Here is a 14,830-nt window from a genome sequence, read left to right as displayed (position 1 = left end):
CCTTCTGACGCGGTCATCCGGACCGAAGAAAACTCATTTCGTTGTGTGGTGGACTTCTTCCTCTGGTCAAAACCGAACGGCCCGCGCCTCGTATTGAGTGCTGACGAAAGTTTTAAATTAGTATTCCTTGATGCCACTTCGTGCCGTTTGCCTGATTCAATTTTGCTATATACCTTCCCGGAGGCCCGGATCCAAAGATGAGCTTATCATTTCATGCTTCCCGAGCTGCCGACAAAGCATCGCACAACTCAGCCGAGAAGATAGTTTCCAATAAGTTCAATAACTTCCGGTCCCTTCTTTCTTGGAATATTGCAAAATAGGCAGTGAACACATGAAGCATTCCTCAACCATGGAATGAAAACTCCACTTTTACATCCCAGTGGTTTTTACGGTGAAATTCTGGATTCCGGAAAGTCGAATATCCACTTGTCCCTATTGCACCCTTGCGTCACAAATGTTGTGTAGGCCATCGTTGAACTTTCACTTTGCTGTGTGAAGTTCAACTTTGTCTGCACGATTTGCACACCCGTCCCAAAATCGAATCGTGGCTGATTTGGCCAATCAAATGGCACGTGCTGCTGCTGCTGGTGCTGGTGCTGCTGCTGGTGCTTCTACCGGAACTGGTTGCCATACCGTCAAACAATCCGATTATAGTAATTGTTCCCGTTTCGGTTCCTATTACCGAGAGTAAATGGCACTCGATTCGTTTGTACTGCATCGGCCACATTTATTCCGGAACCGGATGTTACAAGTCGAATCATTATTTGTGGTTAATTAGGTTGATTGAATACTCCAACTCAATACCATATCTGTTTTAAAAAAAACTACAGAAAAGCATTCGCTTTTCCTCGAACGCATCGTTGAAGCGCATTTGCAGCCGTCCGAAGCAATCATGCTACAGCTTACAAAACGTACATTTTCTCGCTGCATCCGCTCCGCACAAAACAGATCACACTTTCATCTCTACCCCCCAGCAGGTTCCACTCGGCAGTTGGGAGTCGAGTGTATGGTAACATTTTCCCTTAATTACGTACATAATTTGATACTTGCTGCTCGTGTTTCTGGCAGGGTGAAATGTTTATTTTACACCAGGGAAAGCGATATGATAAACGCGCCACATTGCCCTTGGCAAATGGCGTTACATACCAACCTTCCATGTTTGATCCGGCGGCGTGGCTTAAAGCTTCCAAATTTGCCTACCCCATACTGCACATCCGAAGCGCTACATGGAATGAGGTTTGGGGTGCGAATGCCAGTCGGTACAGCTTATTGGGGATGAAGTTTCAGCTGGCAGCATCTCCCACCAATACACCGTCAACGGCAGCTCAAGTACCGGAAGGTGCGTGGCCTGCAATGCCATATAACTATGGGAGCCCACTTTTGGCAGGTCTGTATTGGTGTGGCCTTGCTGTTGTGTGGCTGTGCTGTGCATCATTAGGGAATATGCTTCTGTCTAGGAAATGGGGAACGATGAAGTATATTTATTACATGGCCCCAAAACTTGCTCCACCCGCTCGACGTCTATTAGCATCATGGAAATGGACAGCCGGGACTCTAATTGTATAATTTTAGTTTCACGAACTGGTCTAATACCACCCCTCCACAAGGGCATTTTACAACCCAATTCTACATCCCCAATAAGAGTCATCAGGTAAACGACGACGGCTGGTAACGCTGAAATGAAATGATTGTTGTTGTTCTGGTCTCTTATTTCTGTTGCTCGCTCGTAATCCTTCGAACACGCGCTGGGATGCACCCCACGTGACCTGCGGCATTGTGGATGGTTCGTAAAAGGTCAAAACCTACTGAATAATAAAACGAACCATTTCTTCCAAATGTTATTGCCACCCCCTACCCACCATCCGCTTCCCACGCCCGTGTGTTTGTGCACTGCCGTGGGTTTATTATAAATTCAATTCCAAAACGTTCCGTATGGTTTTCGGTGTACAGTTGCAGTTGTCCGTTCTGCCCAATGATCGAAACCATCCCATCGGCAGTCGGTATCCTTTCACAGTGATTTTGGAAAACTCGAAAAGCTTCAAGCCCGTAATCGGCGAGCGTATTTTCTAAGAGGTTTAAAGGAAAGCCGAGAATGAGGGGTGGTAGGAAAAAAACAAAAAACACGCCCCAAATCCCTTCGACCCAAAAACGTCCGTGCCAGTGCGCAACCCAGTATGGACGTGATCAACGGTTGCGCACTTTTGGTGCACGGAATGTTAATTATTAATTCAAGCCCCTTTCCCACCGGCGATCGGTTCGGTTCTAATGGGTCGGCCCACCGGGTGGTCATGGTTGTAAATTTTTGGGGAGTCGAAAAAAAACAACCCCCCCACCCCAAATCACCCATGTGCGCACCCGTGCAGAAGGATATTGATAGTTGGGGAATGGTTCGATATGCTTAGCAATCTCTGCCCGGAGCTAACCGGAGCTGAATTCAACTGAATTAGTTATTTGCAAGGCGTAGAGACGAATAAATTTAAAGGCTCTTCCCTTTTTTCTCGTCGGGTCAGTTCGTCTGAGTGGGCAAAGGTTGCTATTGATTCGACAAAGTTTTAAAGCATTTTAAAGCCCCAAACAATAAAAAATACTGCTGCATATATGTGTTATTTGTTCACTAATAGATTTTCTTCATTTTACCATCTCGTTCCACTTAGGATGATAAATCGAACCTACCGCATACGATCGATTTCGTCGAACCGGAAGCGGATCATCGGATGCGCCATCAACGCTTCATTCGGCAGCAGCTGCACGAGCTCGAGGTGAAGCAGAGCGTCATGAAGCGCCAGCTGAGCGAACTGCACGGCCATCGGCTTGCGGACCGGTTGCGTAGCGTCGAGATCGAACAGCGCCGTCTCGCAAGCGCTAGCTTCAACGTGAGCCGCCAGATCGCGGGCCTCGATAAGCTGCACGGTTCGATGCTGGAGCTGCTCGAGGACGTTGAAGCGATACAGGGCAAGTTCGAAAAGACGGTACCGGACATGCGGCGTGAGATTGCCAAGGTCGAGTTCGGTGTGGCACAGGCGGCCTCGGAGCAGGGGCTTGTCCGGGAGGAGGTGCATAATGCGGCGAAAAGCATCCAGGCGATGGCGGTTAGTGTGAGCGCACTGCAGGAGGAACGCGGCACGGTCAAGCGGTTACAGGGTGAAGTGCACGAACTGAAGGATGAGCTGACAAGGATTCGATCGGCGTCCGTGTTGCACCGCGAGATGGCACACAATCGACTCGAGAAGGTAGGCATCTGGAATGTTGACATAAAAAAATTGAGAATGTACCGCGATACTTTCTCAACTCAAGAATCTAGTAAATACAGCTTTTCTAGTAAGCTGGCGCTTTTCTAGTAGCTAACTGTAATAGTTATTTTAAGCAATCATTTTGACGTTTACATGAGAAAAACGGCCCGAGGAGCATGGATCACGGTGCTCGACTTTGGCTAACACTGCCAACTGGTTCGTCCTCTACGCTGTTACTCATTAATCATTTACCGCTTGCCAATGTAGCTAGCGAACCATTTATTCAAATGACATGGCGACAGAACCGTCCTTCACGGAACCGAACCGAGTGCCTGTGCAGCATGGCCACCACCACACACACACAATGGTGCGCCGATCGTGAAAAGCGTTACCGCGGGTACAACGTACGCAAGCGAATCAGCTTTCCACCGCCGGTACGCCGGTACGTAACATTTAATGAAAAATTGTTCACCGCAAAATTTGATAATCAAACGCGAGGCAGTCGACGGTGTCGTGACGGTTCGGTGCAGGGATCCCATCTCCACTGCACACTGCACACGATCAATCGATCTATCGATCGACGAGCGGCACACGGATTTTGCACGTTAGGCCCCGGTCTAATGCACCAAACTGCATGATTTCTCTTCGTGCAGGGCACGCCGTTTGTCGTATGAAATTGGGGCTACCGAACCATTTCCAACACGACTCCACGCTTGTTAAGCTAGAAGATAAAAAAAAGCGGAAGAAAAAAGGCAGTTCCCGCGCTTAGTGTGTATGCTTCGCTTGTTTCGATATTTTCGAACATGGGACAATGTTTTCCGAACCGGGCGGGCAATGTTCGCCCGAGCGGTTTCCACGCGTAACCGTGTAAGAGCGCTCCACGGCTGGACCGTAACATGGAGACAAGCATCCTTATCCGCATCGTGTAGACCCCAATGATGCAACAGCATGCAGGTACTTGAGCCGTATGAAGCGTTTCACCGTTGCACAACCCGTGTGTGTGTGTGCACATTCATTAGCCAAACATCGTCCGTCACCATCAGCACCACCAGCGCCATCCGGATGCCCCGGATGCCCTTTTTTTACCCCACGTGCGTCATAGATGTAAGAGTCCTTGATTTCGTCCCAAAAAACTTGCTGCCGCGGTTTGGAGTGCGATACACAGGATGAAAAAAAACGGCAACGAAAAGAGAAAACAATGTTTATCTGGGGTGGAGCAGTAGAATAGTGGCTGGACTGAGCTGGGCGGAAAATAACGCGAATGATCGAAAAGTTGACAAGCGTGAAATTTAAATTACCTTCGCCGGATTCCCTGCAAAGCCCGTAACGCTTTCACAAGTGTCCAGTGACGATCCCAGATTGACGGTGTACCTGCGACTTTTCTTTGTTACGCGCTCAAAGCTTTTCCTTTTTTTTTTTTTTGTTCGTTCGTTCGGTCCCCCTAAAGGCAGATTGCCTCGCACATCCCGCAACAAACACTTTTTCACATCGTAGTGTGGCCCCACAGGGAGTCTGCGGGATACCTGGTGCGGGATTTGATGCTTCCGGCGTCCTTTGGTGGTATCCGTCAACGGGCATCAATTCACCTGAGTGAGCTTTCCGCAGGGAAATCGCATTTCTGTGAAGCTGAAATAACTTTCCCCATATTGATTGATGGAAGCACCAGCAACAGCAGCAACAGCAAACCCAGCAGCACGGGGAAAAAGCTCGTGTCTCGGGAACGATTGTGCGTTTGCCGAGCTAAATTTCAAACGCGACAACCGAGATGGTAGAATAATACACGACATGTACGCCTGACATACGCTCAACATGATGAGACCGGGAAAATTCATTCCGCCTGGGAATAAACATTTGTCTCGGAATGTACGGTGATGCAAATTAGTGTGTTCGTCGTAAAATGTAGGTAACACACTCCCTGTCTCACGGTTGTGTTTTTAGCGCTGGCAACATAAGCTTGTTTAGGGCACAACAACGCAGCGCTCTGCCTTTGGATGGAACGATGTTCAACGAATATGCTTCTGATAAGGATTCATCAATTTCATATCACGATGTTGGGGTTAGGTGTTCAGGCTTTTGATTTGTTTTTCCTAAAATTAATCAACTGAAGATCAAGCTGTGTATCGAATACCTTGGCTCTTACTAAACCTGTTCTATGAAAATTCAAATGTTCTCCTAAAGTACAAGTAAAAACAAGTCTGATTTTCGTGACTCTTAATTACTGATGCTGTTCTTCCTAATTACTTTTTCGGCCTAAAATTGAAAACAGTTTCCAGTGAAGGGTTTAAACTCTGTTAGTTCGGTTAAGATAAGATACAAGAAATCTTCTCGAACGCCAACAAAATATACTCACATCTTTTTGAATTTTATGCGTAAGAATGGACGATTCATCCGAGAGGTGGTGGGTTATCAAACGATTTATTTATCAATCAGCGTAGCATCTCTATCTACCGCAGTACGACAATTAAAGACACCTCAAAACGGTACTAATTAGCAGCGTTCCCTCCAATCTAAGCTAGATGATAGGCACGGAGAACCTTATCGCCAGTTCATCGACTCCCAACCATGCTGTTTCGATGCTATCCAATTAAGCTTATCTTCCGCCAATGCCAAAGAAGAAAGCATTCACTTACAATTAAATTGCAACCCAATCACAGCGCCGTACCGTTTAGTATGCAACGCACACACGCTATTCAAAATGAGCTTAATGTGTACTCATAATTCTAACTGCATCATTCCATCCAATTGCCCCCCGTTGGACCCCCGTTCTTCCATCAATATTGAAATTATTAAACGACCCACATGTGCCACAGTTTGTGCTATCTCTGTAACCCGAACAGCGCACAAAACATCGCACGGGCAGCACTCGGAAATACTGGATCGATTGCATATTAGAGGCCCAAAACCATTTTATGAACGATTTAATTGAATTGCGGTCGGTAATGATTACAAAACATGGGTGACGTTTTGTGGTAATGGTGATTGCTTTGTACCGTACCCGGCCTACACGTTGCCGGTTACCGAATCCTGCGATGAAGCGGTTTGGCACGTTCCAATTTCGTTGTGACTTCGCTTCTGATCCAAGCTTTATACACAATGTGTGCTATACGCAAATGATGTGCTGGCTATAGCTTGGTCCTCAGCCGAGAAACCAAACGGTTTTGTGTTTAAAACGCTCATTCCAAATTGGAAGGAAATTCCCATCTAAAGAAAATGGATGAGAGAGACAGGAGACACAGGAGGGAGAGAGAAAAAACTCCATCACGATATGCTGAAAAAAAATCCACCATTCCACACAAAAAAGGGTTCATCGAGTACAACACACTCGATGGCCAAGAAGAAGTGGAGTGTCATCTTAACGGCGTTCGTTCGCATCCTTTCGCATCTTGGTGCGATTTTGTGTTTTTGCCAATTCATCGTTTCTCGCTCATTGAACGGCGCGTTCAACCGTCCGCCATATGAGCCGGAACGTGTCGAAGTGCCACGAAGAAATAGAGAAAGAAAAAACCTTCTTCACGTGTGTGAGGCACGACTGCTCTATCTCGATCAGATCTGGAACCGTACCGCACAGAAGAGTTCGGGCCACCGACGTGAGGTGGACGTGGCCGGCACTGAGCGGGTGGCATAACCAATTTACCCGTCCTGTGCACGGCATAACGGAAGGCAAAAACGCACACTCAATCGGTTTGGTGTGGGCAAGGGAAAGCAAAATCTCGATAAGTCATTGATCTTGAGATGAAGTTCTTCGGTGAATGATTGTTCAATGGATTTTCTCCTCCGGAAAACTCACCGTGCATGTTGGGTTGCGCTCTAGGGATACACAAAAGTACCATTTTCTTGCGTGAATACAATGCAAAATCCCACAGTCACAGTGGAACCGACCGAGTGTCCGGGTTTGTGTCCCTGCTTCGTAGAGCACCGTGTACGAAATTATGACATCGGTCGCTTCACGTTGCGACCATTTGGCCTGCTCGATGCGATTCCGATTGCTATGATCTTTTACATAAGTGAGCATCCCACCCTCCATTGAAGCAGGAACAGATCGGAAAAACAGGGGTAAAGACACCCGACACCGGCCCAGCATGCTCATCGTCGGTGTCCCAAAGCGGAGCTCCCGGAGCATCCCGTGCTCGTATTGCTCCGACGGTGGTAGGGCTGATTCATTTCAGCTTTCCGACCACGTTTTCCACGGCCAGTATCATCAGCGTACCCGTGCCATCCATTAGCCCTTGGATGAGTACAACGAGAAGAAATTTATGCATGATCGCTTAATATCGTTATGCGGGGCCGAAACGAGAGCTTCGAATCACTGCTGCCGTATCGGACCATCGGTACCATCGATATCGAAGCGACAGGCGTCAGGTTGGAAAGGATCGACGGACGACAATCGGAATGTATTATGAAATTACTTTATGCCTTAGCGTTTGTCCGATGAAGAGGCGAGGACACGCAAAAAGGACGGACGGAAATTGTATTATCGTATTACGAGGGCAAACCTCGGACGGAATATAATACACAACCGCTCTGCTCGATGTATTAAAAATCCCTCCTTCGTAGCGGTTCGTTTGATCCAGGGGAAGCTTTGATGGTGGGATGATTGGAACTGGTGCATGACAAGGAAGATTGATAAACAATTTCGTACCGTACGGTATTTCCACAGTAGCTACGTCCAACGCATTTGCCAAAGACCATCGGGGTATACTTCAGGACAAATAAAGATCCAGTAACTGCAAGCGCTGTTGAAGCTGAAGTCGGAAATTCTGAAAAGCATTTTTATTTGGAACGTAAGTTTCTTGCCTCACCTCGAACGGGTAAGTGTATTCCGACGAAGAATGATCACAAAATCATAACACAATCGTTCCTTGTCGGAATGCTATCTGATGGATTGAATTGCTTTGTGTCAGTTGCTGCTCGCCGAACACTTGGCCGCACAACGATTCGCCCGAGACTTCACCAGGTTAGAATTTAGAGTGCTTCACTCAGGAAAAATGTAATCCCATCATAAGCCTGGACCTCGGTACGATAGCGATAGCTGTTGACATCGCTCAGTCATGCCTGAAGCCTGTGTTGGCGAAGAGTTCATCCACTCCAGATGGTCACGACTTCAAACGCGAAACAATGCAAACAATCCGCATGATCCGTCGTGCATGCGAAATCCATATCCTTGGAAAGGCACATACGCACACACACACGCACGCACACATACCGGGAAAGAAATCCTCAACTTCAAGTGCATCACACCAAGGGTTGCATTGTAAGACATCCTTTCCTTCTGATCGGATGATGGCGCACTTGCCTCAGATATGCAAAACCACTTCCATCCGTGCACATACTTTTACCGATAGTGGGCATATCTCAAGCGTTACGCTATTGTTTCAACATATTGTGCTCCGGTTACGGGCGACCGGTTTTGGAAAGCTGGAGTGGGTTTGAAATAAATGCGAACAGAAACATACTGTCTTGCACACTTTCTTCAGGGTGCGATCTTTGCGCGAATAAGCATTCAAATTCTCCAACCGCTCCATACAACATCCATCCAACCATTTCTGTCGCCATCAGGTCGTCTGCATTACCAACGAATCGTCTCGTTATGCAGAAAGCTTGGCGAGAAATTTTCCACGCGACACTCGGCAAAGAAAATCGCGCACAACAACTGCGAAGAATTAAATAAACTAAGGAAAATGAGATTTATTGCGATGCAGTCGGCGGTAAGGGATGGATCCGCGCGAATGTTTTCGCACCCAGCGCAACACAACCGACCAAAAGTTGAAGTGTTTGTTTACCGTACCTCCTGGGGTACGCGGGTTCGTTGTCGAGGCCCGGCATTAGCGACCACCCCGACCTGCACCGAGTCATGTATGCGAACATCCGCAGAAGAAAATTCATCTATGAGATTACAGTTTCCACCCGCCCGGTAGCGTTCAAGTATGCCGATGGCCCTTCGTTCCGAGCTGCAAACGTAAGCACACCAAGTTACTTCCATGATGGAAACCGATTTTCCGGCTTCCTATTCCATTGGAAATGCATTTACTGTAGTGGTGTGCGCAGCACGAACAACCAGTCCGATGGAACTTTCTTCACCCTGCAACCACACAATCACCACACAAAGTTTATCTATCTAAAGTTTGGCTAGCAATGGGAAGAAATTCGAAGACAGACAAATAAGGTCTGGAATTCATTACACGTGATACAGCTGCCTGCCCTGGGTAGACGCCGGGTTGCTTCACTTACTGGAATGAATTTTCATCGCATTTGCATGCTTCACTCGGGTACGTTTATACCGGTTCATCGAGCGTGCCAATTAATTTTCCCACACCAATGAAAATATTGTTTCGCCTTTCGCCTTTCATTTCATTAATTGCACCAAACCGATCGCAACACCCACCGCAACTCATTTAATTGAAACGCGCCAGCAAGAACAAGAACAAACGAAAATGTGGATCCCAAAATACGCAACTACCCCAAATACGTTCTAATTAACCTCGGCCAACATTTGCACCGCAACGGAGGTGGGTAAACTTTATTTCGCAAACCCACTGCAAACTGTTTCTGGACGGTGTTTCATAAAATATGTAGTACGACAACGGCACAACCGAAGGTTCGATGATGCCTGGAACTTGTTTTATCGACAGAAAGCACAATACCATTCTCGGAGCATTGTGTAGCACACCTACATCTACCATCAATGGATGGTCGAAGATTAGAAAATCAGAAGCTGATTGAGTGGTCGAGATGAGAACGGAACAGGAGCCACTAGCACCATACGGTGCCCATCCCGGTGATGGATGACTCCCTGGAATTGGAACCAAATCAAACTTGGTTGCTTAATTCCTGGCCCATTATATCAGATCTCGTCCTTCTACGAATTCCCCCCCCACCCCACCTATTTTCCGGAAATTGCAGACTGCATTCGAAATGTTGCGTCCTGAGCAGAGCGATCACGATGATCGTGCGCTGTCGTAACGGGGCACAAATTTAGTACCGAAATGTGTCGCATCAATCAAATGCGTCAGCTGCCGCAAATGAGATTGTCATGTAAGATTCTTCCACCGGGTGGTGTAGAGGTTGAGTAATCGGCATTGTTAAACTGCACAACCGAGCTACCGCTCTTAGCGCCACTGCGCATCGCCGTTTTGTGTTTATCTTGTGTGGCAATCGAATGCTCTATTCTATACATTTCATCAGCATTTTCCGAATTCAAATTTCCATCCGGGGAATCGTATCGATACAGCAGCACTTCCCCAACATACCATCACTGGGAACTGGGTTGACCAAAACGTATGTCCGCCTGCGGACAAACCACTTCATTCCAATAACAACCATTTCCTCGCGTTCCCACAGCGAATAGACTAAAAAAAAGTGAATTGAATATTTCGATTGCGCTTTTATCGGAAACCCACTCAAACGAACCCCGCTCCGCTTACAAAACGGCACCGGAAACAGTGCACGCGATGGATGCCAAAATACTCACGTTTCCATCATTGACACATTTTACCGCCATCGATTTATGATTTCAATACTGCCAACAGTACCCACACACACACAAACACACGGAACGATGCAATGGATCGTCGTCACTCCATGCCGGCATGGACTTGCTCTCGAGTGCAAGCGAGCTTTATTGATGCCGTACAACCTCTATTCCTCTATTCGATCCGGACCGGATGGCAAGGGAGATGCTGTCTATCGTCCAACTATCACGAAATTGCCAATGGATCCGTTCGAGAAATTTCGCGGAAAACTCCCCACCCCAGCAGGAGCACCACAAGCAAGGGTTGCAACCTGACAGCTTCCTTTGCTGCTCACACGTGCTCACATAGTTTCAATTCTTTCACCTGAAATTGTGCATCGTACAAACGAGATGCACACATTGTGTGCGAGTGAAGCGGGCATCAATAAATAGTACCGGGAACCAATTCCAGCCTTTTCGTAAATGGGACGAATGCCTTTGAAGGAACGGAAAGGATTCCGAACCATCTCTGTTGCTGGCTTCGAGCGAATGGTTTCAGCCATTTGCAACAGCAAGCAAGTACCAGTGTAACCCAAAACATGAAAGTGGAATGCTGTAGAGTCCCCTGGCAGGGTGGTTTTCCTTATCCCTCCAATGCCGGAACAGAGGATTAAGGCATTATCTTTCGGAAAGGTTTTCACAAAAAATAGGCTTCTCTACCAAGCTGGAAACTGCTATCAGTTTTTGCGTAGTGCCAATGTGTATCTTAACATCAGCCCAACTACAATGTTGTTCTCATTTCGTTTTTTTTTTCTGAAACAACATCATCATTGGACCCATTTCTGCTTAAATTCTCCCTTTGAACATATTTTAATACGATGCATAAAACGATTTCAAAGCACTCACACTTACAAGGAACAGTGTAAGGGTATTTCTTTCCCAGCAGTACCTCTTGATTGACCTTACACAAAGGAATTTCCCGAAGGGTTCTGTTGGTTTGGGGGGATGTTTTGCCGTGTTTTTTTTCTACGAAACCACTTTTTTCCGTATAGAACAAACGAAGTTGAATGCGGTAAGTTCATTCCTAGCAGCAAAGGAAGCGAGAAATAGAAATATTCAGATCGTTCACTTCACTTTGCAATCCCTTTACGCTGCATCTAGCAACAACCGCACACAACAACGAAAAAATCGTTCATTATTCCACCCATCAGGGACGTCTAAATGCACCAAAAGAGCTTATTCACTACTTTCGAGCTGTCCTCCTGTCTCATTATCGCACTTCACTGTTTTGCTGTCTGTCTGTCTGCCCCCCCTCCCCGTTTGGTCGTCAACTAGAAAAAGTGGTACCATGGGAAAAGAGCCCTGTGCCGTGCAACATCCAACGTCAAACATTCACAGTGGGACGTTCTGGTGCCTCCGGTGGTGCTGTGGGCGAACCCATTTGCATCTCGACTTCATCTCGTTTCTCCATCTCTGACTGATGGTAAACATCGTTTTTACTCGATTTAATTACTATCGCACCATTACCGCAGTACGGTAAATCTTCTCTGGCGGTACAGTTGATATTTGTGCCACTTTCGTCGCAGCGACCTCCGGCCGGTTCGTTCCTTTGCTAATCCGCCCCGTTTTCTATTGCTTATTTATGTGTCCTTTCAGCTGGAAGCTGGCTCGAAGTCGGATTACAACGGTACGACAGCGCCGCACCGAACGCTAACCGAGCTGGAGCGCACGACCAAGCTTGTCCAGCAGCTGGAATCCGTGGAGAACGAGTACGAGTCCATCATCAACAAGCTGCCGCGGGATTGCAGCCAGATCGAGCGGATGCGAACCGCCGGCACGGCCAACCAGCCGGGCGACGGTGGGCTGTATCTGATAGCGCCGGCGGAACAACACCACCCGCTAATGACGCAGTGCTTCGGCGAGTGGACGACGGTGCAACGGCGCCAGGACGGTACCGTTGACTTCAACCGCTCGTGGGAAGAGTACGCCCAGGGTTTCGGTACGCCGGCCGGCGAGTTCTGGATCGGCAACCAAGCGCTGCACCATCTCACGCAGGACAACTGCTCCCGGTTGCGTATCGTCATGCAGGACATCTACGACAACACCTGGTTCGCGGACTATGCCACCTTCCGGATCGATTCGCGCGAGGCCGGCTTCCGGCTGGTGCTGGGCGGGTACAGCGGTAACGCATCCGATGCGTTCGAGTACCAGAACCAGATGCAGTTTTCCGCGATTGACGTCGACCGGGACATCTCGAATACGCACTGTGCCGGTAACTACGAGGGTGGCTGGTGGTTCTCGCACTGTCAGCACGCGAACCTCAACGGGCGCTACAACCTCGGGCTTACCTGGTTCGATGCGTCCCGCAATGAATGGATTGCGGTTAAATCAAGCCACATGATGATTGCCCGCCGCTCGGAGTGTGATGCAAACGGTACGGAGCTACCACCGCTGGACCTGCCAGCGACGACGACCGGCCTAGCGGTCGGTGGTCTTTCAACGCCTTCCGATGCGTCGAGGAGTCTGCACGGTACGAATGGTGGTTCACGGCAGGACAGCACAACCACCGCATCAACGTTCTCTTAAGTCAGCACCCACTACTCATAATCCTTCCACTCCCGAGCCGCAACAATCTCGACTTAATCCAAAGCATCATTCAGTCGCAGTACCTCAGCACTACACTGCTCATCTTCACATCGCTTCGCGAATCGTGACGAGTCCCCAATATCGACAGCAATGCCACGTGGCTTCAGGATGGATGTTACGATCCGATTTAAGTTCAAATTACAGCACAAAGTGAACAAGGATTGGAAATTGCTCCTCACTACGGTAATCAATGGATTACGCATTGCTCTGGTGGCGGTTCATCATGTCTCAGTATGCGCTTTGTACGAAAATGTGCCTAAAATTGGCTAACAAAAAAAAACCGCAAAACTCCATTTTCCATTTTCCAACGACCACTTTCCCTCTCTCTCTCTCTCGCGTTCCGAGGCGTGTTGTGACGTAAATGGCACAATCTAATTGATGGTCTCCTTCCAGTAAACCCACGGTAGGTGCAACAGTGAGTGTTGCGTGATTGAAAAGTGAGATTACTCCGTTGATTGGATTGAGGTCGCCGCACGTATTACATTTATTTCGCCTCTTACCAAAGTGCTCCCGTTTCCTAAACAAAAAAAGGGAAGCCACAAGCGACCAACGCACGATACCCGAATCTATTCGTGGCATTCATCAACGTCAGTGCGGGGAAATTTCGGTAAAATGTTTCACTCTTACTTTTCCTTCTGCCCTCCCTTTCCGGCTGGGTGCGAACGAATCGGTTTTCACCACTCCAGCGAGTTTTTTCCCTCCAGGCCGGAACCTTTCTTCCACGGTTCCGTTTACAACGCCCGGAACAAAGATGATTTAACGCCTCCGTGACTATCAAGATCAGGGGCAACGTGATAGAGACCGGATCGATTTGATTGGCGGCCAGCAAAGTGAACTTCAAATTACCGAACATCAACGAAATGGTGGTTACAAAACGGGAGCGCTACACAAGCCTCAGTACATTGTCTTTCTAGCGCTCTAAAGAACGGAACCGATGCAAAGGAAAAATACTCCCAAAAAAAAACCACCCCATATGCTTGGCTACTCCAATTCTAGAAGGCAGCAACGAAAAAAAATTGTGGAGGAAATGGAGCAAGCCTCCTAGCATCCGGAATGCATTAAAAGTTTCCTGTCGGTGCCAGCTATGGGTCGAGCCCATTTATTACTTTTTCCAATTTTTCGCACCTCGCCCCGAGGTAGGTTGATGTACTTTTTTCTCCCGGGTCTTTAACAATATACTTCCAGGACTTTCATCCATGTGTTACCGACCATCTGGTAATGGAGTTTTTTTTTAACCTAGAAGGGCATCTTCTGGATGGCTGCTGGTTTGGGAATCAACCGACCATTGGGTGCATGTGCACACGACATTAATAATGGCTGAAAAATTATTCCACCACCATACTTTTGGAGCTAAAATCCCGATTTTTAACGGTCGCACGGCTTCGTGGTAAGGCAAGTGTAATACTAACACCGTGTCGTTACCCATTCATCCTTCCGTAACTGTCCTCGTTCGGCTGGCTCACCGTTTTCGCGATAAATTATTGCACCACCATGATGTTCCCGTTTA

General features: G+C 47.8%; 1 protein-coding gene across 1 annotated transcript in view; it reads left to right on the top strand.

Moving 5' to 3' along the window:
• LOC128304420 (protein scabrous) overlaps positions 1-13,263 on the top strand; it is a 51,632-nt gene extending 38,369 nt beyond the window's left edge. Inside the window, exons 4-6 of the mRNA XM_053041609.1 lie at positions 1,643-1,651; positions 2,655-3,230; positions 12,334-13,263. Coding sequence (XP_052897569.1) covers positions 1,643-1,651; positions 2,655-3,230; positions 12,334-13,263 — 1,515 coding nt within the window. The remainder of the gene's footprint in view (positions 1-1,642; positions 1,652-2,654; positions 3,231-12,333) is intronic.
• The last annotated feature ends 1,567 nt before the right edge of the window (positions 13,264-14,830 follow it).

This window comes from Anopheles moucheti, chromosome 3 (genome assembly GCF_943734755.1).
Source record: "Anopheles moucheti chromosome 3, idAnoMoucSN_F20_07, whole genome shotgun sequence".
Taxonomy (NCBI): Eukaryota; Metazoa; Arthropoda; class Insecta; order Diptera; family Culicidae; genus Anopheles; species Anopheles moucheti.
The sequence above is the reverse complement of the archived record's forward strand: the minus strand, read 5'-3'. Positions and strand labels throughout refer to the sequence as shown.